This window comes from Hypanus sabinus, chromosome 11 (genome assembly GCF_030144855.1).
Source record: "Hypanus sabinus isolate sHypSab1 chromosome 11, sHypSab1.hap1, whole genome shotgun sequence".
In the NCBI taxonomy this organism is placed as follows: domain Eukaryota; kingdom Metazoa; phylum Chordata; class Chondrichthyes; order Myliobatiformes; family Dasyatidae; genus Hypanus; species Hypanus sabinus.
The window spans coordinates 21,135,614-21,159,463 of NC_082716.1; the positions used below are offsets into that span (position 1 = coordinate 21,135,614).

Sequence of the window (23,850 nt, forward strand, 5' to 3'; positions counted from 1 at the left end):
TGCGTTCAGTGATGATATTCCGAACGCCACTGTTGTAATGCATAGTTATTTGAGTTACTGTCGCCTTCTTGTCAGTTTGAACCAGTCTGGTGATCTTCCTCTGATTTCTCTCATTAACAAAGTGTATTTGCTCACAGAAATGCTGCCCATTGGATGTTTCTGTCTCTTGAACCATTCTGTATAAACTCTGGAGACTGTTATATGAGAAAATCCCATGAGATCAACAGTTTCTGAGATACTCAAAACACCCTGTCTGGTACTAACAATCATTCCACGGTCAAAGTCATTTAGATCACACTTCTTCCCCATTCTGCTGTTTGAACTGAACATCTTGATTGTGTCTGCATGCTTTTATGCATTGAGTTGCTCGCACATGATTGACTGAATAGATATTTGCATTAACGAGGTATATAGATGCAAAAAAGTGGCCACTGAGTGTAATGTAACAATTTTCATAATCTAATAATCGCAAATTCATTTCTAATTATAATTGTTACCTCCAGGAAGTGCATGCTGCTCACCTTGCAGAAGACTTGTCTGCTGCTCAAGCTCGAGAAACTCAATTAGAGTTCAAGATGCAGGCAGAGATAAAGAAGTTAAAAGAATTTGTGGAACACTTAATGAATGCTCACGAAGAAGAGGTTGGGTTTAATTTATTCAACGAAGAATAATGGAAACTGTTTGAAAATGCTGGTAAACCGTTAATGTTGAAAATACAACAAAGCAATAGATATGTGTTGGCTTTTACAACAATTTGATATGACTACTGTATGTATAAACTTGATATGATGAAGGTATAATGTTTTTCTTTCTGGGTCTACACTATAGCCATGATATTTGTTGGCAATTGTTTGTCTCCATTTACAAGCAAAGGATTTTGCTTGTAAATCAATCATCAAGAAATGTAAAGAATATGGCGCAGCTGTAAGTCTGCCTAGAGCAGGCTGTCCTCAAAAACTGAGTGGTTGTGGAAGAAGGGGACTAGTGAGGGAGGCCACCAAGAGACCTATGACAACTCTGGAAGAGTTACAAGCTTCATAGGCTGAGATGGGAGACTGTGCATACTAGAACTGTTGCCCAGGTGCTTCACCTGTAGCAGCTTTATGGGACCGTAGCAAAGAGAAAGCCACTGTTGGGAAAAAAAAGCTCATGGTTTTTTTTTGTCTTCATGGTGTAGCCTTTGCCAGGATACTGACTCACCAGCAGATGGACCTTTCAGAAACACCTTGACTGGTGTGTCATATCAAAAGGGGAGTGAATACTTATGCAGTCAATTATTTTGTGTTTTATATGTGGAATTAATTTAGATCACTTTGTAGAGATCTGTTTTCACTTTGACATGAAAGAGTCCTTTTTTGTTGATCAGTGTCAAAAAAGTGAAATTAAATCCATTGTGTTTCAATGTTGTAAAACATGGAAACGTCCAGGGACAGGGGGTGAATACTTTTTATAGGCACAAATGTATGGATGCTGGAAATCCAAGCAACATACACAAAATGCTGGAGGAACTCAGCAGGCCAGGCAGCATCTATGGAAAAGAGTAAGCAGTTGATGTTTTGAGTTTAGGCCCTTCATTAGTCACGATAAAGTGTCTTGGCCCAAACCGTCAACTGTTTACTCTTTTCCATCCTTGCTGCATGGCCTGCTGAGTTCCACCAGCATTTTGTGTGTGTAATTTGTGTATATTACAGCTAATAGAAGTCTCAGCACTGCTCTTAGTGGAACACCACTAGTCTCAGTCCTCCAGACAGAGAAAAACCCCTCCAGCACTAGGTTAATATTAACTATACCATAATGTTTCTTTGAAAGCATAGCAGATATCCAGTTTCTGAGACCTGAGAAAGTGCAATTAATCCTATTTTGAGAACACTGGTATACCTAATCCACAATATTTGAAGGATATCTTAAACTGGAAGGATGATGACTGTGCAAAAGTGTGGAGAATAACATGTCAATTTTTATTTAATCAATCAATAGCAATGTGCGTTCTCTGCATACTGGCTACTGTCGATTTTTGATGTCAACATTGTGTCTTTCCATTGTCAAGTTAACTGAAGATATTAGCTGGAATACAGATCAACAATTGCTAGTATCTTATTAAATGGGCATTATTTATATGAAAATGTTCAATGGGAGCCTTTTGACCTTGGGTTATACCAGTGCGTGGCCACATCCTGATATACTTTGTAAGATTCTGGATAGTGAATGGGAATAGAAAGCCTAGATGGGTCTGTGCTGTTTCTTTTTCTTAATCCTGGACGCAGAGGAATTAATTAGCTATCCCATGTTTATGACCGAGGTGGGTAATTCTCAAATCTTCACCTTTCTGCTACTTCATAAACAAGACCATATGTTTAAATAATTTTTATATCATATGAAAATCATTAAATCTTGTTGTAACAAAGCTATATTTCAACATGCCTGGAAATATTTGTTGATGATTTTACAAGAGTTCCCTTCCAATCTATTTGATATGGATTTGCATCTTTGCTGTGGAGGGATGGGACAGATTCTAACACTCAGATACTGATCTTTAAAAGTGCATTTTTATTTTGTCACAGGTCAAAGTGCTGAAAGAAAGCATACCACAGTTAATAGCATCTACTGAGGAGTGCTCTGCTACCCATATCTCAAATGAACAGCTGCTACAATTGAAGCAGGAGCTGGAAAAAAGCCAAGAAACAATCCTACGACTTGAGTCAGAGCTCCACTTTCAAAGGGAGGTGATAAGTGCTACTCAAGAAGCTCTCATAATTAAGGTAGGTTTTTCTTTTGGTTGAGGCATTGAACAAAAGTTTATCTTTTGACAACAGCATTGATACAATGCCGATAATACCAAAGATTTGTCAAGGCACTTTACAAAATCAGAATCAGAATCCAAAACAGAAAAGGGAAGAATTGAAAAGAAATGGGTTTTGAAAATGTACTGAAGGATATGAAGAACTAGAATTGGGGATGTGATGCAGTAAAATAGTTTAGAGATGGAATTCGAGAAAATAGGACATCAAAAATTCAAAAATGTGCAGAATGAAATTAATCTGAAATGATCAAATGGAATGCAAGATCTAAAAGAAACAAGAATAATAAATTAGAGTGGCACGAAGGTGGATAAGGCTAGGTTTGACAATAAGATATAGGAGAAGAATTAGGCTATTCAGCCTAACAAGCCTGTCAATCATGATTGAATTCCCCCCCACCCCTTTTTCCTGCCTTCTTACCTTTGGCGCCCTTACTAATCAAAAATCTATCTACATTTGCTTTAAAAATATCAAATAATTTAACCTCCATAGCTGATAACGCCAATGAATTTCACAGATTCATTGCCCTCTGGCTAAAGAAATTCCTCCTCTTCATATTTCTAAAGTGGTGTCATTCTATTCTGAGATTATGCCCTGAGGCCCTAGACTCTGTCACTATTCGAAACTTCCTCTCTGCTCTGTCAAGGCCTTTTAATATTTGTTATGTTTCAGTGAGATTACCCCTCATTCTTCAAAACTCCAGCTTTGAAACTACAGCCCCAAAACATCAAACACTCATCATGTTAATGATCTCTGGGATTATCCTTGTAAACCTTCTCTGGGCCCTCTCCGCACATTGTTTTTAGCTATGGAGCCCTAAACGGCTCACAATACTCCAAATATAGTCTGACCTTATAGGCCTTAAAAAGCCTCAATGTTACATCTGTGTTCTTGTATTCTGGTCCTCTGGAAATAAATACTAACATTGCACATGTCTTCCTTACTACCAACTCAACCTGTAAATTAACTTTTAGTGAATCCTGCACTAGCACTCCAAATTACTTTTTGCACCTCTGATTTCTGAATTCTCCCTCCCATTTAGAAAATAGTCTATACCTTTATTCCTTCTACCAAAGTTCATGATCATACACTTTCTGATGCTGTATACCATCTGCCACATCTTTGCCCATTCTCCCAACTTGTTCTCCCTTCACATATATTTGCATCATCTGAAAACCGTCAATTTATCATTCAGATCATTAACGTATAATGTGAAAAATCGTGGACCCAACACCAAACCAAATGGAGCACCAGTACTTACCAGCAGCCAAGCAGAAAAGGCCCCCTTTGTTCCCACTCTGTCTTCTGCCAGTCAGCCAGTCTTCTATCCATGCCAGTACTTTTCCTGTAATACTATACAATACTGTCTTGTTTAGCAGCTTCATGTGTGGCATCTTGTCAAAGGCCTGAAAATCCATGTAAGTAACAACCGCTGATTCTCCTTCGTCTATCCTGCTTGTTACTTCCTCAAAGAATAACAGATTGGTCAGGCAAGATCTTCTTGGCTTATTGTCATGGGTTTCCAAGTACCCTGAAAGTTCATCCTTAATGGATTCCAAAGCCACTAAAGTTGGGCTATCTGAATTGAATTGACTTTATTACTTACACCCTTCGTATACATGAGGAGTAAAAATCTTTACGTTATGTGTCCGTCTAAGTGTGCAATGTATAGTAATTTATAATAAATATTATGTACAACAGGATCATCAGTTTAACAGTTTTGTCAGCATGAATTAAGCAGTCTGATGGCCTGGTGGAAGAAGCTGTCCTGGAGCCTGTTGGTCCTGGCTTTTATGCTGCAGTACCATTTCCCAGATGGTAGCAGTTGGAACAGTTTGTGGTTGGCGTGACTCAGGTCCCCAATGATCCTTCAAGCCCTTTTTACACACCTGTCTTTGTAAATGTCCTGAATAGAGGGAAAATTCACATCTACAGATGAGCTGGGCTGTCCACACTATTCTCTGCAGAGACCTGTGATTGAGGGAAGTACAGTTCCCATACCAGGCAGTGATGTAGCCAGTTATGATGCTGTCAATTATGCCACTGTAGAAAGTTCTTAGGATTTGGGGGCCCATAGCAAACTTCTTCAACCATCTGAGTAAAGGGGCGCTTTTGTGCCTCTCACCACACAGCTGGTGTGTGCAGACCACAAGATCCTCAGTGATATTTATGCCGAGGAACTTAAAGCTGTTCACCCTTTCAGCCCCAGATCCATTGATGTCAGTAGGGGCTAGCCTCTCTCCGTTCCTTCTGTAGTCCACGACCAGCTCCTTTGTTTTTGCAACATCGAGGGAGAGGTTGTTTTCTTGACACCACTGTGTCAGGCTGATGATTTCTCTGTAGGCTGCCTCATTATTAATTGAGATGAGGCCAATCAGTGTAGTGCATATATGTCAAACTCAAGGCCCGCGGTGGAATTATCTTTGGCCCACGAGATAATATCTAATTACTATTAAAGCTGTCCCCAGTAATCGAAGCACCTGTGGCGTATGATATGGCTAATGCTGAGTTTATTCAGGTACCAGGTTTTCAGGGTTTTTCATGTTTATTTGGTTTCCCTGGTTTATTTCCTGAATATCATTAATGAATAATTTTTTTTTCTATTAGAGCTGGCCCACCGCTATATTGCATGCACCACTAATACTACAAATCCCACAATGCACTGCCAGTGCATTGCTCGCGCTTGCCTTACTCTCTCATCAGCATCCTTATGGCGCTAGTCACGTGTGGTCAACTTTCAGCTATCCCTCACCCCAAAAATGGCTGAACGAAAGGTGGACTTTGAAAACGGGTTTTCAAGGCAGGTGGGAGGCAGAGTATATGTTTGCAGATATAAAGGGCAAACCTGTTTGTCTTGTGTGCGGAGATGGTGTGGCTGTAATTAAAGAATATAACGTAAGACGACACTATGAAACGAAACACCACGACAAATACAAGCATCTGGACAAGAAACAGAAGCCCGCGATGTGCGGTCAAAAGAGTGGATTGGTGGGCAGGATCCATGAGAAGATGCGGGAGGAGAACAGCGCAGGTGAGCTGACAGCTTATCACTGAATCATACACCAGGAATCGTTGTGTGGCAAAGCCTTGAAAATGGAACGTATAATGAGCACCATAACACGAGCAGTTAACTTCATAAGAGCCAAAGGTTTAAATCACCGCGAGTTCAAGTCGTTTCTGGAGGAGTTGGGTTCAGAATATATCACACAGAGGTGCGATGGTTAAGCCAAGGAAAAGTGCTGAAAAGATGTTTCGAGTTGGGTGAGGAGATCTGTCAGTTCATGGAAAGCAAAGGGAAAGACACAACAGAGCTCCGGGATAAAAAGTTGCTTTGTGAAATGGCGTTTCTATGTGACATCACAAGCCATCTCAATGCGCTCAACCTGCAGCTTCAGGGGCGGGGTTGTGTGATCACAGACATGTACGCTGCAGTGAGGGCTTTTAAAACCAAGCTGCGCCTGTGGGAGACGCAGATGCAGCAAGAAAACTTGAGCCATTTTCTGTGTTGCCAAACTATGAAAGAGCAGGTTTCTACCACAGTGTTCCCACCTGCAAAGTTTGCTGAAAAACTTAGCATACTTGGTGCCGACTTCACACGGCGATTTGCCGACTTTGAAGCCCAAAAAAGCAGGTTTGAACTGCTCAGTAATCCATTTGCAGCTGATGTGGAAAGCGCACCAACCAACATACAAATGGAGCTGATTGAACTCCAATGTAGTGACACACTCAAGGCAAAGTATGACTCGGTGGGCGCTGCACAGTTTCTACGTTTCATTCCCGACACAATGCCCCAGCTGCGTACCCAAGCTGCTCAAATGCTCTCTATGTTTGGCAGCACATATCTGTGTGAACAACTGTTCTCTTTGATGAAGATAAACAAAACATCACACAGGAGTCGTCTTTCTGATGAACACCTTCACTCAATTCTGAGGATTTCCTCAGCTCAGAGCCTGACTCCAAACATTGATGAACTTGCATCCAAGATGAGATGCCAAGTATCTGGCTTAGACTAGTGTGAATCACAGAGTGTTGGCCTGTGGAAAAATGTTTTCATTAGAAATTACTCCAGAAAAGCTGCAGATAAAGCCATAAGAAATAAATGCAACTGATTTTTTATTTATTTAATGTTCAATGTTATTTTTGTAGGCAATAACCTAAGCTTTGTTAGGTTCCAGGTTAATATGTATAATAAATTCATTTCAATAAGTTTTGCAATAAACACTGAACCAGTCCGGCCCTCGACTTGTACCGATTTTTTAATTTTGGCCCACTGTGTATTTGAGTTTGACACCCCTGGGTAGTATCATCAGCAAATTTAGTTAGCAGATTGGAGCTGTGGGTGGTGACACAGTCTCATGGGTATACAGAGAGTAAAGGAGGGGGCTTAGTACACAGCCTTAAGGAGCATCTGTGTTGAGGGTCAGAGGGACAGAGGAGAGGGAGCCCACTATCATCTGTCGACAATCTGACAGAAAGTTGAGGATCCAGCTACACAAGGCAGGATGAAGGCCGAGGTCTCTAGCTTCTTGTTGAGCCTGGAGGGAATTATGGTGTTGAATGCTGAACTGTAGTCCAGGAACAGCATTCTCACATAAGCATCCCTCCTCTCCAGGTGTGTAAGGACGATGTGTAGAGCTGTGGCTATGGCATCATCTGTCGATCGGTTGTGTCAGTAGGTGAATTGTAGGGGAGGGGTCCAGTTTGGGTGGTAGCAAGCTGCAGATGTCGTCCTTGACCAGCCTCTCAAAGCAGTTGCTTATTATTGAGGTGAGTGCAACAGGACACCAGTCATTCAGACATGTTACCTTGGTCTTTTTAGGTACCAGAACAATAATTTCCAGTTTTTTACTTAACTGTCTTAAAGAATTAAGTGACCTTTATGATTTTCCAGTCCTCTACCAGCATTCCTGACTCTTGTGATTCATGAAAGATCATCACTGTTGCCTCCATAATTTCTTCAGTTACCTTCTCCAGTGACTTATCCACACTTCAGATCCTTGTGGTTCCCAGGCACCTTCTTAGTAATAATGACTACATTCACTTCTGCCCCGACTCAAATTTCTGGCACATTGCTGGTGTATTCCACGATGAAGACTGACACAAAAACTTATTCAATTCATCCATCACCATTACCACTTCTCTGGTGTCATTGTCCCGTGGTCCAGTGTCCACTCCTGTCTCTCTTCTGCTCTTTACATATCTGAAAAACTTTTGGTATTCTCTTTACTTCATGTTTTGTCTTTTCTCCTCTTTTTGCTTTTTAGTTGCCTTCTTAAAAAGATTTCCAATCCTCTATCATCCCACTTTTTTTTGTAATATCATATGCCTTCTCTTTTGTTTTTGTCTTTGATTTCCCTTGTCAGCCATACTTGCCTTTTCCTCCAGTTAGAATGCATCTTTTTCTTTGGGATGAAATGATCCTGTGTCTTCTGAATTGCTCCCAGAATCCACTGCCATTGCTGCTGTACCTTTATCACTACTAGGATCCTCTTCTAATCAAATTTGGCTAGCTACCCTCTCATGCCTCTGTAATTGCCTTTACTCGACTATAATACTAATACATCCAATTTTAAACAGGGTGAATTCTGTCATTTTATGATCACGTTCTAAGGGTTTCTAATCAAATCTGGTTCATTACACAACATCCAATCCATAATTGCCTTTTCCCTGGTGGGTTCAACCACAGACTGCTCTAAAAAGCCATCTTGTAGGCATTCTACAAATTTCTTCTCTTGGGATCGTGTGGCAACATGATTTTTTCAGTCTAACTGGATGTTGAAATCCCCCATTACCTTTCTAAAATGTTTTTTATAGCACCTGTTGTAGTTTCTATCCCACATCCTGGCTACTATTCAGAGACAGTATAATACTCACAAAATGCTGGTGGAACACAGCAGGTCAGGCAGCATCTATAGGGAGAAGTGCTGTCGACGCTTCGGGCCGAGACCCTTCGTCAGGACTAACCGAAAGAAAAGGAAAGATTTGAAAGTAGTAAGGGAGGAAGTGTAAGGGCAGGTGTAGCCCCTCACCATCATTCAGGGCCCCAGACAGTCCTTCCAGGTGAGGCGACACTTCACCTGTGAGTCAGCTGGTGTGGTATACTGCGTCCGGTGCTCCCGTTGTGGCCTTTTATATATTGGTGAGACCCAACGCAGACTGGGAGACCATTTCGCTGAATACCTACGCTCGGTCCACCAGAGAAAGCAGGATCTCCCAGTGGCCACACATTTTAATTCCAGGTCCCTTTCCCATTCTGATATGTCTATCCATGGCCTCCTCTACTATCAAGATGAAGCCACACTCAGGTTGGAGGAACAACACCTTATATACTGGCTGGGTAGCCTCCAACCTGATGGCATGAACATTGACTTCTCTAACTTCTGTTAATGCCCCTCCTCCCCTTCTTACCCCATCCCATTTAGTTGTTTGCCTGTTCTCCATCTCCCTCTGGTGCTCCCCCCCCACCCTTTCTTTCTCCTGAGGCCTTCGGTCCCATGATCCTATCTCTTCTCCAGCTCTGTATCACTTTCGCCAATCACCTTTCCAGCTCTTAGCTTCATCCCACCCCCTCCGGTCTTCTTTCATTTCGCATTTCCTCTCCCCCCACTACTTTCAAATCTCTTACTATCTTTCCATAAGGTTAGTCCTGACGAAGGGTCTCAGCCCAAAACGTCAACAGCGCTTCTCCCTATAGATGCTGCCTGGCCTGCTGTGTTCCACCAGCATTTTGTGTGTGTTGTTTGAATTTCCAGCATCTGCAGATTTCCTCGTGTTTACAGTATAATACTGTCAGTTTCTTCATCTTCGACAATTATTTCTGTTTTGAAATAGCACGTTTCAGAGCTCACATGATTTTTTTTCTTTAGCCTGACAACTGTAAGAAACCCTATCCCTTAGAAATTAATGTCGGCTTTCATTTGCTATACATATTTCTTTAAACATAACAGAAATGTAATTACATTTAAAGTTGTAATATAGGTTTTGAACTTCCTAGCACAGAATGCAGGTTTCTTTATTAATCTTTGAGTCTTAAATTATATAGTATTTCAAATTTTATTTTTATTTATTTAGAGATTCAGTGTGGAATTGGCCCTTTGAACCGCACCACCTAGCAGCCCCAGTTTAGCCGTAGCCTAATCATGGTGACCAATTAACCTACTCACTGGTCTGTCTTTGGACTGTGGGAGGAAACTGGAGGACCAAGAGCATTCCACTGGGAGGACGTACAGACTCCTTACAGATGACGTCGGAATTGAACTCTAAACCCTGATGTTCCAAACAGTAATAGTGTGGCACTAAGCGCTACGCTACCATGACATCTGGTTTTTCACTACAAGTTTGCCATAGTGAATCAGAATGGGAAGCATGGATAAGTAGTTTCAAAAAGACATTGTTGTCATATGTTTTCCATTTCTTATTGTAGGAATCTGAAGTAACAAGGCTGCAAGTCAAAATTTCTGGATTTGAACGAGCCAAGGGAAAACAGCAGGCACCTTCTCCCATGCTACACCTTCAGAATGAAGCTGAGAATAGAAAAAACTTTACAGGGAAAGCAAGGAGTTTCTACCCTTTTGCCGAAAATATGAATATATCTTTTAGTGTTAATGATATGTATGGGATTGATATTGGTTCAGCATTAAATTCCATGCATCACTCTAACAGGATTCGAGAAGGTCTTGAACAATCTTTCAACCCCAGATACATCAGCTTACAAGATACTAAGGATGTTTCCAATCAGGGTGCTGCTTTACTCTCTAGCTCTCCAAAAGAAGAAACTGAAGAAAATTTGGAACTCACTAAGCTGGCTAGCAAGAGTAACTTGGAAACTTTAAGTGCAATGTCCAGTGATTTTACTGCTATGGAGCAATATAATACAAAGCTGGGCTGTCCAACTGACAAGTCATCTGGATTGTCTGGCGAACATGTTAAATCAAGATTAAAAGAATGTTCAGCAGGAAAGCTTCAGATTCCAAATGCGGTTAGTGTTGTATTGCATTTCCAGTTGGTTTCATTGCAGTTTCTAAGCAAAGTTATGCTTTAAGTGAAAAGACTTGAGTAAGTAAAGTCAGCATTTCAATAAGTAATGTCAGTGCAGAATCAGTATAATATACTACTGCATCACTAAATGTTTGAAAATTGTTAACAGGAAATCATGTAATGCAGGAGGACTTCTCTGTATTGTGTTTTTGCCATTCTTTGACAGAACAATACAATTATTCCACTGTTTAAGAACTGCTTGTTTTTAAGCATGATTTTGAATGTTTGAACTCTTTAACCATTTTATCCTTGAATCAACCAATAAAACACTAAGCACTACTCTTTAGCAACATTTTTAACCACTTTTGTAACTTTCACAAATAACAATAAACTCAGCTTTGGCTTTGAATCTGCTTCCTATCTTTATAAGTAATCCATTTCGGATCCTAACTGCTTGGATATTCAAAAGTAAAATAATATTTTCCATTTATCCTACGTTTCTTCTTTTTAGTTACAAATTCTCAAGACAGAACAGTTTCTCAATTTATTTTTGAATTCCCACATACATATTCTATCAAATCTCCCACTCGCAAGTCTGTTCCAACTTTGTTGGTCTTTCCACTTGAATTGAATTCCTCTGTGCCCAATATCATTCGAGTAAATCTCTGAGTGGTCTATTTATAAATCCTGGATCCTGTATGCTTTTTTTAAGCCACTTTATTACTTACTCTTTCCAGCAAACCATGCACTTTTGCCTCCAGATCTCACTGTATTTACAATCCACTTGATATTATGTCCTCTAGTTTACATAGCTTCTTTTCATTCTTCATGGCAAAGTTTCTTAGCAACAAATTCTGTCTGCCACCCACTCCAACAGCCTGTACATCTTCTTGAACTTCTAACTCTCTCCTTCACACCACTCATCTCACCTCCAAGATTTTTATCGTTTGGAAATTATAGTCACTATATCCAAGATTAAATCATTAATAAAAAGCAAAATTTTTTAATGCATGCTTTGAAAGGGAGAATAAAACTACACTGTGGAAATCCCCACAGTATCTGGTGACCCAGTGATCTGTCTCAAAGGCTGACGTTAGAACATCCTCCAAGTGGGTGAAGCTTCACCTGGATAACAGCAATACCTCGTCAGGCAGTGGTATATCAATTACAGCTCAACATTCAACACCATTATCCCCTCAGTACTAATTAACAAGCTTCAAAACTTAGGCCTCAGTATTTCCTTGTACAACTGGATTCTTGACTTCCATATCAGGAGACCACAGTCAGTATAGATTGGTGATAACATCCCCTCCTCGCTGACAGTCAACACAGGCACACCTCTGGGATGTTTGTGTGCCTGCTGCTCTATTTTCTCTACACTTATGACTGTATGGCTAGGCACAGCTCAAATGCCATCTATAAATTTTCCAGTGATACCACTTACAAGACAGACTCTCAGATAGCAACGAAGAGGTGTACAGGAGCAAAAATTGTTGGGTGGTTAAGTGGTTTTATAACAAAATCAGCTGGTAGGTTGTTCCAAGAATTTTGGAGAACTTGCCACAGTTCTTTTCAGACTTTGACTGCCTTTCTTGCTTTTGTCTTTCCATGTAATTCCGGACAGCCCTGATGATTTTGAGATCAGGACTCAGTGGAAGCCATATCATTTGTTGGAGAATTCTTTATTCTTTTTGTTGAAGTAGCTCTTTATTACCTTGGCCCTGTGTTTGGAGTCATTGTCCTGCAGCAGAATGAATCAGACACCTCCCTGATGGTATTGCGTGATAGTTGAGAATCTGCTTGTACTTCTTAGCGTTGAGGATTCTATTAATTCTGACCAGATCATCAGGTCCATTTGCAGAAATGCAGCCCCAAACATGCATAGATCATCTGCTATGCTTCACTCTTGGCTGTGGACACTCATCCATGTAGCACTCTCTAGTTCTTTTTCACACAGAGTGCCTCCTGTTTGAGCCAAAAATTTCAAATTTTGACTCATCAGTCCAGAGCACTTGCTGCCATCTTTCAGCACCCTATTCCTTGTGTTTTTTAATGCTTGGGTAAGTCTCTTGGCTTTCTTTCCCATTCGGAGGAATGGATTTTTAGCAGCGACTCTTCCATGAAAAATACTCCTGAGGAGGGTTGTTTTTGGGATCCAGTCATTTCTGTGAGTTCACAGCTGACAGCAGTTGTGAACTTCTTCCAATTTAGAAGGGACATCAGTTTAATGCATCTCTTGTCTGCTGCATTCAGTTTCTGTGGCAGACCACTGCATTTCTGGTGATCCTCAACCTTGTCCATTTCTTTGTGCTTCTTCAGAAGAGCTTAGACAGCACATCTTGAAACTCTTGTCTGCTGTGAAATTTCTACTTGAGAAACATAGAAAACCTACAGCACAATACAGGCCCTTCGGCCCAGAAAGTTGTGCTGAACATGTCCCTACCTTAGAAATTACTAGGCTTACCTATAGCCCTCTATTTTTCTAAGGTCCATGTACCTATCCAAAAGTCTCTTAAAAGACCCTATCGTATCTGCCTCCACCATCATTGCCGGCAGCCCATTCCACTCACCCACCCACTCTCTGAGTAAAAAACTTACCCCTGACATCTCCTCTGTACCTACTCCCCAGCACCTTAAACCTATGGTCCTCTTGTGACAACCATTTCAGCCCTGGGAAAAAGTCTTTGACTAGCCACATGATCAATGCCTCTCATCATCTTATACATCTCTATCAGGTCATCTCTCATCCTCCGTCGCTCCAAGGAGAAAAGGCAGAGTTCATTCAACCTATTCTCATAAGGCATGCTCCCCAATCCAGGCAACATCCTTGTAAATCTCCTCTGCATCTTTTCTATGGCTTCCACAGCCTTCCTGTAGTGAGGTGACCAGAACTGAGCACAGTACTCCAAGTGGGGTCTGACCAGGGTCCTATATAGCTGCAACATTACCTCTTGGCTCCTAAATTCAATTCCATGATTGAAGAAGGTCAATACACCATATGCCTTCTCAGCCACAGAAAGATCTTGTTGATGCAGGATGTCCAGCTTGTGTCTTGTTGCCATGCTTACACTTGTTATGGTGTAAGAATTGTGACTTAAACTGTTAAATCTGCCACACTCTCACCTTTTCACTTGGTTGTCCTTCGTCTAGTTTAATTCCTTCTATTTCAGACCGTTTCTGTTTCAGTTAATCAGTTTAGTTTATTCAACTCATTGTGTCATTGGTATTAGCACCTGTTTGTTATCAGCATTTAATCATGCACCAGGCTACAAAGTAATCAAGTTTTTATTTAAAAAGTGGTCTATTACTTTCTTTAATGAAATACAAAAATGTGTCTAACATTTAATTCTTTGGAAAATGAATGTTTGGAAATCTAAAATTTGCTCTTTTCTACTTGCAAAGTCAAAAAATAAACAACTAAAACAAAATTTTAAAATCTAGGGTGTCTAAGACTTTTGCACAACACTGTATGTCCGTGTCAATAAATCTGATACTGAGCTTGCTTAAGTCTGGCAACTTAGTGCATATATGCCTCCAAACAGGAAATACCTCAATGGATATATTTATATTTCTCCTCCCATTTCAATACTCACTGCATCATGACACAGTGAATAATCTGGGGATTTCTGCTTTTGAGATATCTGTCCTTACTCCTTAAAGTATGCCTTATTTCCCTTTTTTTTTTGTTATTAATACTGGTGTGGGCTGCAACCTCTGGCTGTTTGCTGTTCCTCTGCAGGATTTTTCTAAATCTACAGAAATGCTATCTGGTGTCCTCTCTTTTCCCTCCTCTCTACTCCCTTCTGCAACCCTCTGTAAAGATGAGCCACCAGTTGTATTTTGGTCTTGGCTCTGGCTTCCTTGCCTGTGAGCATATCCCCCAACAGATTTCACATGGAGTATTGATTAAGGAGATAAATACCTACTGGCTTGATCATTTTTGTCTGTTTGACAATCATTGATTCCCTTTGTCTGCACTCTGGTTAGCTGCAGGGTGCCACTCCCTGAAATACTTTATTTATCCACAAAATGCTCAGTTTTCTGGGTGATGTCAGGTGTTACTCAACTCCAAAACCTACAGATGGAGCTCTTTCAAGAGGACAACACTTCCTCTACTTGTCGGTATCCAGGAGCTGGAAGCATTTTGAGCTCCTGTATGCACAAGACATGCATTCAATAGATCTGAAGTGCCCCTGTGGATTAAATTGTCTCAACCAAGGGGGAGTATAAAATATTATTACTATAAATACTATTACATATCATTGCTATCAGATTCCTTACTGTTTTACTTACCCCCGTGGAGCTACTTTAATCCTGTTGCTGCTTATTTAAACTCACAGGAACCCTGTTTCCTGCATTCCTTTAAAGTTCACTGAGCTCCTTTTCTCAAGCTTCTTTTAATTTCACCCAGACTTTTATCCTATATTTTAAAACATGCTTTACCTTTGCTTCCCACACATCTTTTAAACTCATTTGGCGTTTCTGGTTGGTATAATGTTGTTACTCAAGTTATTACAGCAACAGAGAGGTTGTAGGCCAGTTTTAAGGTATCTATCACTTTTTCAGGCTGCAGATTATTGTTACAAACACTTAGATTTAAAGAACTGCTAGAACTTCTCAGAAGTTATTGAGATGCCAGTCAATTTTAATTAAACTGCACTGTATTTCTGATTTTTATTTGCTTACTATTCCTACACTTTTATTGCTACTGAACCTGCTTTTATTATTTTAAGTAAGATATTTATTACTTTTTGCTGACAGGAGAATGCCCACTGTCTTAATGATTCCGACTTACAAGAACCAAGTCATTCTTCCCTGCCAATGAAATATGCTGAAAAGTGTCATTTTCTTCAACTGTGGTAGGTATTAATAACATAGAAAATATGCATCTCCAGCCTACAAGTTTCAAATATGTTTATTAATTGTTTTTACTGACTTTCTGAAAGAGGTTAGTTGAGACACTTATTCTAGCTTTGTAATTACTAGCATTGGTGGAGCATTGGCTGGTCAGCAGAAAACAGAGTGGGAATAAAGGGATCCTATTCTAGCTTGCTGGTTACCAATAGAGTTCCACAGGAACCGCTGCTTTTTACGATATATGTCAATGATTTGGACTACGGTATTAATGGATATGTGGCTAAATTTGTTCATGATACAAAGATAGGTGGTGAAGTGGGTAGTGTTGAGGAAACAGAGAGCCTGTAGAGAGACTTATATAGTTTAGGGGAATGGGCAAAGAAGTGGCAAATGAAATACAATGTTGGAAAATGTATGGTCATGCACTTTGGTAGAAGAAATAAACGCACAGACTATTATTTAGTTGGAGAGAGAATTCAAAATGCAGAGATGCAAAGGGACTTGGGAGCCCTTGTGCAAGATACTCTAGAAGTTAACCTCGAGGTTGAGTCGGTTGTGAAGAAGGCGAATACAATGTTGGCATATGTTTCTAGAGGTATAGAATATAAGAACGGGGATGTGATGTTGAGGCTCTATAAGGCACTTGTGAGACCAAACTTGGAGTATTGTGCGCAGTTTTTGGTTCCTTATTTTAGAAAGGATATACTGACATTGGAGAGGGTTCAGAGAAGATTCACAAGAATGATTCCAGGAATGAAAGGGTTACCGTATGAGAAATGTCTGACAGCTCTTGGGCTGTATTCCCTGGAGTTCAGGAGAATGAGGGGGGACCTCATTGAAACATTCCGAATGTTAAAAGGCCTGAACAGATTAGATATGGCAAAGTTATTTCCCATGGTAGGGGATTCTAGGACAAGAGGGCATAATTTCAGGATTGAAGGACGTCCACTTAGAACTGAGATGCGGAGAATTTACTTTAGTCAGAGGGTGGTAAATCTATGGAATTTGCTGCCATGTGTGGCTGTGGAGGGCAAATCATTGGGTATATTTAAGGCAGAGATAGATAGGTTCTTGATTAGCCAGGGCATCAAAGGGTATGGGTTGAAAGCAGGGGAAGTGGGCATGACTGGAAGAATTGTATCAGCCCATGATTGAATGGTGGAGCAGACTCAATGGGCCAAATGGCCTACTTATGCTCCTGTATCTTATGATCATGGTAATTACATAGGCTGCTCCCCTTCCTCCTTTAATTAATTAATCATAATTAACCCCACTTCCTTTATCCACAATTATTCTCTTCTACATAAGGACATGAACACAAACTAGCCATCCAATTCTTAAAACTGCCTGTAATTTTCATGGATATCAAAATTCGAGGGAATTAAAAAAAAATTGCACCTGATTCCTTTATATCAAGCACATAAATCATGATAAAACTGATCATCAATGCCAAGTTCTCCTTTATTGCCTTCTGTCCTGCTGTAGTAAAAGTCCACAGAGATACAGGCTTTTGAGGTTCAGTGGCACAACATGTAAATAATGAAATATGGTTATAGTTTAATTTACAAAGAGGTGGATAAAAAGCTAGAAATTAACATCTTCGAAAGATAGAAAAAATATTTGTTGTTACATCCTTAATGACAGTGATATAATCCTTTCAAATATATCTCTTTCTACCTTCTAAAAACCACCTTAAAAACTTTTAGCTCAGTCACGATCCCATTGAATGTTGGAACATATTTGAGCTGCTGATGGCAAGTCATATTCCTGGTCTTATCTCACAGAGCACTACAGGTCCTTTGGCCAATCTATGCTATGCTGTTGCTACGCCTAGTTTCATCAATCTGCACCTGGTCCATAGCTTTCATTAGCCCTCAAATCCATGTACTTATCCAATGGCTTGAGTCATCTTCTCTGTCTCTCTTTAACCTTTGCTTGGTATGTTTTTCATCCTGTAATGTTTCATAATATGTCCTGATAAGCTAAGGCATACGATATTTTAGAATTAAGATTTTTAATTGAAATGAACTCTAGACATGATGCTAGATATTTAATGGACAAAGAACACCACAGTTAAGTGAACAATAGGACAGATAGATAATTGTATGATACTTAATGTTGATTTCAACATGAATCACTATTTTTAACTTTATTAATAAAGGAGCAGGATGATCAAAAGAAATGATAAGTTTGACAAGAAATGATAACATAAGATAACATAATGGAACCTGGATGGGAGGGGTATGGAGGGCTGTGGGTCCTAGTGCAGGTCAGTGGGTGTAGGCTGTTTAAATGGCTCGGCATGGACTAGGTGGGTCGAAGGGCCTGTTTTTTCTGTGACTTTATAATAACAACATAAGATCAAAAGAAATTACAAGTTTGCCAAGAAATGACAACATAACATGAATCGCTATTTGATGGACCTTTATTAATAAAGGAGCAGGAACAGCAAAAGAAATGACAATTTTTATGTAGCCTATGCAAAGACTTTTTGATAGTGGACCATGTGCACTTATTGTAAAATAGTAACTCTATTCCCCACAAATTACACATGGGTTCAAGATTTTGTTAACTTATTCTTTGGAGGAAAATATATTATACTCCAATTTCTCTTTGATTTAAAATGGCTTGTTTAAAAATTAATTATCCAAAATAGCTGAGAAATCTCAAAGGCTGAAGAATGTTTAAGTGATGTATTTTACACGTTCTTGGAAATTTCAACTGTCTGGTTTATTTTCATACGTTGCAGTATGAATGACTTTTCTGAAGAATCTGAACATGATCAGTCACAAAAGTGAATCAACTACAGGATGAAGATACAATTAGAAACCAGTGGCATTCATATGAGATACTGTATGCAGCAATGTTGGGAATGCATTGACTTTATGCCAAGCAGAGCTCTGGCAATAAATCTTCTCTAATTTCATAGTGCCATGCAGGTAACTTATTGTGTAAGTGACTTTTTTATGTTGGTGGGAATTTGCTTTTAGAGAAATAACAGGTGTATTTCATTGAAATATTTTAATTTTTCTATGTAAAATAAACTCTCTATTGCTGAATGTGTTTTCATCTTTTTGGCATGCACGTATTCAAATCTCATCTGGATTGTATTCTTTATAAAAGAAAAAAAGTCACATAGCAGTAAGTTGCACAATATCTAACCTTGCGTTTAACTGATTGAAGATCAATGCAATTTTGCATTTATGCATCATATATGGTGCAAGACACAAGCTCAAAAAGGCTGTTTAGGATAGGTAGGTATTTCAATACAATAGCTTCTTTTGAGGAAGAAAAGGATTTGTGTATGCCTGTTGTAGAATAGATGTAATTTGTGCTCCTCATCGAAGAAAAGATATGCTGGCATTGGAGAGGATCCAGAAGAGGTTCATAAGGATGATTTCAGTAATGAGGAATGTTTGATGGCTGCAGGTCTGTACTCGATGGAATTTAGAAGGATGAGGGGGGATCTCATTGAAACCTTTCGAATGTTGAAAGGCCTAGACATGATAGATGTGGTAAAAATATTTCCCATGGTGGGAGAGTCTAGGACAAGAGGACATGGCCATTTAAAAGAGAGATGCGGAGAAATTTATTTAGCTAGGGGGTGGTGAATTTGTGGAACTTGTTAACACAGGTAGCTGTGGAGGCCAGGTGGTTGGGTGTATTTAAGGCAGTGCTTAATAAGTTCTTGATTGGACATGGCATCAAAGATTATGGGGAGAAGGCCAGGGAATGGGATTCTGGTGGATAAAAGGATCAACCATGATTGAATGGTGGAATAGATTCTGGGCCAAATGTCTTAATTCTGCTCCTATGTCTTATGGTCTTATATTTATTTGAGAAGTTGTGATGGGATATCAAAAGCATCCTGAGAAATGGAGCAGGGAGAATTTCCTGAGTAATCTTTTCAATGCATGATGATTTCTCAATTTTGGTTAATCAGTCAATGGACTCTTAAGAAGTGAAAAATGATATGTACTGGATACATTCATAATAACCTTTCTAGGGTAGGAGTTTGCTACGAGAGCGAGAGAGAACAAACTGCTGATGCACATCATATGTTTTAGCTGTGATGTAAGAACAGTGTGTTGGATATGTGCTTTAAACTATTTGCAACCAGTGTACAGTACAAGGAGAGTTGCAAAACGAATATTTCCAGAGTTTGTTTCACTGGTTGACAGATCCTTCAAATACTCAGTTTTTAAAATACCGTTCTGAATACTTCCAGGGAACTGTTTCTATGATGGGGTGCTTGTGCTGAGTTGAGATTCTGAACATCAGTGAATCAATATTTATTTAAGTCCCACTGCACGGAGAAACAGGACAATGCAGGCATTGGGAATCTGAAATAAAAACAGATTTTTCTAGTGAAAGGTCATCAACCTGCAACATTAATTTTGCTTCTGTCTGTATAGATGCAACTGATCTGACATCTCTTCTTTGTATTTTCTCTTTAAATACAAGAGGACTGAGACTCAACAGACTTATTATAGGCTTTATTTGTCCTTTAAAAAAATTAAGCTTTAAGCCTATTGGTTCTTTAGATCCACGCCTATATTCAAGCATCATTATTCCTCAGTGCTGAAGATGATGAGTTTAATCTGCAACCTGTCTTCATTTGCATGTGTTACTGTTTAAACTTTATTTTTAAAATAAATATATTAGAATGTTTTTAAAGTTCTTAAAATGCATCAATAGAAACACTGAGGTGAATTTGCCAACCCAACCAGCATATTCTGTGAATAAATGTCTGCCTGGTATGGTGTAATTCGGAAGGATACCATCTCGTAACCCTGGGCCTTATATTAGCTCTTTCATCGCAGTGCGGCTGTACTCTATATGTTACAAACATGGCTCTGGTATGTCCAATGCCTTAGTGTTGTGTCTGATTCCAAAGTGATGTTGCAGCCCATCTTGTACAAAATTGCAGGGAACATAATTACTACTTACTTGGAAAGTGAAATTAAAGTCTGCATTTGTCACAAAGATGTTCTTATTGAAGGGTAGCAAATCATAAACACGAGATGCTGGTAAGCCTAAGAAGTACACACAAAATGCTGGAGGAGCTCAATAGTTCAGGATTATGGAGACGAATGAAGTGTCAACATTTCAGGCCAAGACCATTCATCAGGACCCTCGACAGGCACACCAAAACATTATCTGTTTATTCCTCTCTATCGATGCTGCCTAACCTGCTGAGTTCCTCCAGCATTTTGTTAGTTTGACATCCACGAGTGGAAAATGCTAGAGTCCAGTGTTAGAGATGTAGAAGCAGAGCATTTCGAGCATTGGACAAAATAAGCATGGATTATTGAAAGGGAAATCGTACTTGAAAAATCTACTGGACTAACTAGCAGAGTAGATGGACAGTTGCATGTGTTATATTCAGACTTTAAAATAACAGATCAGTGTGAAAATTAAAGCTTGTGGGATTGGGGATAGAGAACTACAGGAAACAAAGAACAGAAATAAACATTTCTTTCATCAGGTGACAGCACATTATTTAACTTTATTAGCTTTTTTTATCACTTACATTGAAACGTATTGTGACATGTATCATTTTTGTTAAACCAGTGAGGATTGTACTGGACAGCGTTCAAATGTCACCACACGGTGCCAACATAACATGCCTACAAGTCACTAACCATAACCATATGTCTTTGGAATGTGGGAGGAAACCAGAGCATCTGGACAAACCCAGGGAAAACATACAAACTCCTTACTGACAGCAGTGGGAATTGAACACCGATCGATGATTGCTGGTGCTGTAAAATGTTATGCTAACCTCTACATAATCGTGGTGCCCCAGAGACTAGAGGGCTCAATGCTCTGCAGCTATTCAAAATATAAATAAACAATTTAGTTGAGGGAATTAAAGTAATATCTCCAAACTGGGAAATGCCACAAAGCTGAGTGGAAGTGTGGGACATGAAGAGGGTGCTTTGAAGCACCAGTATAATTTGGACAAGTTGAGGAAGTGTTCAATGTTCAAAGTACATTTATTATCAAAGTATCTACACATTAAACAACCTTGAGATTTGTCTCCTAACAGGTAGCCATGAAACAAAGAAGCCAATAGAAAAAGAAGACTGTCAAATACCCAATATATAGTGGCGAGAACAAACAAATCATGTAAACAATAAACACAAGCAAATAGCATTCTGAACTGAAGTCCATGAAGGAAGTTTGTCCATGGACCCTTAGTTCAACGCAGAGTGGAGCAGTAAGCTGAACCAGCCTATCCCTCGCCTCAAACCCAGACACCCTGACCTTCTCAGTCTAAATTGTCCAAATATCAGGTTCAGTGGTTTCAATACACTCTGGGGCCTGAACCCTGCCACCTTGGTTTGGTTTGTAACTGACCTTTCCAATTCAATCCAGCGCGTAAATTGTTGTCCAAGCATTGGGTTCAGTCACTTTGATACGTTCTGGCGCCTGAAGTGGGAAAATACATGGAAAATGCAATATAACATGAATAAGTGTGAGATTATCCATGTTGGGAAGGTGGGGCAATTACAGGAAGACAGATTACTAACTGAATGGCAATAAATTAGGAAAAGAGCAATTGTACTAAAACCTGTGCGTCTTCCTTTCTCATTTACTTGCTGTATTAAGACATTGTAAAGCATGGAAAAACATTACATAAATACAGACCTGATATTTGAGGTTAAAATTAATTTGAGACTTTTTCTTAAATCAAGAGTTTTCCATTTTACGTGATCTATTAAGGAATCAAGCCAAATCTCAGCAGTTCTGGCAACAGCTGCAGAGAGAAAAACAATTACTGTTTCGAGTCAATGATCTTTCTCTCTCCACAGATTCTGCCTGGTCTGCTGTGTATTTCCATCATTATGTGTTGTGTATCTAGATTGCTAGTCCCTCACCTTTGTGCTTCTCAAGGTCTGATTACTATTTGTCTCATATTGTATTGCTAAAACAAGACTAATATCCCAAAAAAAGTTATAAATATTGTGAATTAACAACTGCGGTACAGTTTTTCCAACACCATTAGGGTAAACTACCATGCCTATGTCGTAAACTTGTTTATGAAGTATCAGTGTACTACACAGGAAAGAAAATACATTAAGGATGGTTTCACCAACACTCTACATGTGTTCTCCAGAGACCGTTCTTAACCTAGAACTTCTGTCATAGCAATAACAAAGTCCTTATTCCCCAGGCACCTCCCCCTACAACTTTAGGTGTATCACCTACTCTTACATCTCCTCCAACTTTGCTCTCGATATGACCAACTCAACATTGGTGAGACCACGCACTGGACAACTGTTTTGTTTAGCACCCGTGCTTTGTTCTCCATAGCCTTCCAGAGCGCCCTGTTGCTGTTGCTAGCCATTCCAACATTGACTGTTTGCTCTCTGCTTCCCTACTGATAGGCTGAGGCTCAATGCAAACCGGAGGAGCAGCTCCTCGTATTCAACCTCGTTTTTATAATCCGATGTTACAAACATTGAATTGTTCTATTTCAGGTGAATTGCTTCCTCTAAGTCCCTTTTCTCCTTCACCCAGGTCTATCCAGTTCCTCCTACACCCCTCTCCCCACTGCTCTACAAATTGGTCTGTTTTTGTCCTCTCTTCCATGCACTCCATCACCCACATTGGAGCCCTTTCCCCTCTGTTTCCATCTGCCAGCCTCAGCATTGTTCCATGCTCCGCCTTCAGATTCCATCACCCACTGCCCTTTGGCCCCTGTCATTATTTCCACTTTTCCCTTCATCTGGCCATCACTCCTTCTCTCCTGGATCCACCCATCTTTTGCCAGCTCTTGATCCACCCTTTTCTCTCACCTCTTTATGCCGATTACCTTCCATCTAGCTTTCATTCCAGATGAAGGGTCTCGCCCCAAATCGTCAACAGTCCATTTCTATTTACAGATGCTGACTCACCACCCGTTGTTTGTTTTTGGCATAGTGTCCCAATTGCAAGTTGCACATTGTTAGTCTTCAGCAAACTAACATCAAGAAAAGATTTGTACCATATAACAACACAAATCTCCATGAGTTCTTTATCTGAACTCTAGTCTCAGACTGTATAAATTCATACTCTTAAGTTCCCAATCTACCTGATAGCTTCAAGTGCAGTAACAGCAAGGAACATAAATGCCTAACTCTCCAGACAAGCTTTCTATAGGTCTGCAAATTACTCTGAATGCAATGTGTTGTGTCTGATTCCAAAGTGTTGTAGCAGCCTGTCTTGGACC

General features: G+C 39.8%; 1 protein-coding gene across 7 annotated transcripts in view; it reads left to right on the forward strand.

The window, feature by feature from the left end:
- ccdc18 (coiled-coil domain containing 18) overlaps positions 1–18,691 on the forward strand; it is a 124,454-nt gene extending 105,763 nt beyond the window's left edge. For 6 of the 7 annotated variants that reach the window (XM_059983902.1, XM_059983905.1, XM_059983903.1 and 3 more), the window contains 5 exons: positions 504–641; positions 2,562–2,759; positions 10,222–10,776; positions 15,537–15,634; positions 18,382–18,691. In XM_059983902.1, the coding sequence (XP_059839885.1) occupies positions 504–641; positions 2,562–2,759; positions 10,222–10,776; positions 15,537–15,634; positions 18,382–18,430 (1,038 nt within the window). In that variant the 3' untranslated portion in view covers positions 18,431–18,691. Of the gene's footprint in view, positions 1–503; positions 694–2,561; positions 2,760–10,221; positions 10,777–15,536; positions 15,635–18,381 lie in introns of those variants that run through there. The other variant, XM_059983908.1, reaches the window with a different exon arrangement.
- The last annotated feature ends 5,159 nt before the right edge of the window (positions 18,692–23,850 follow it).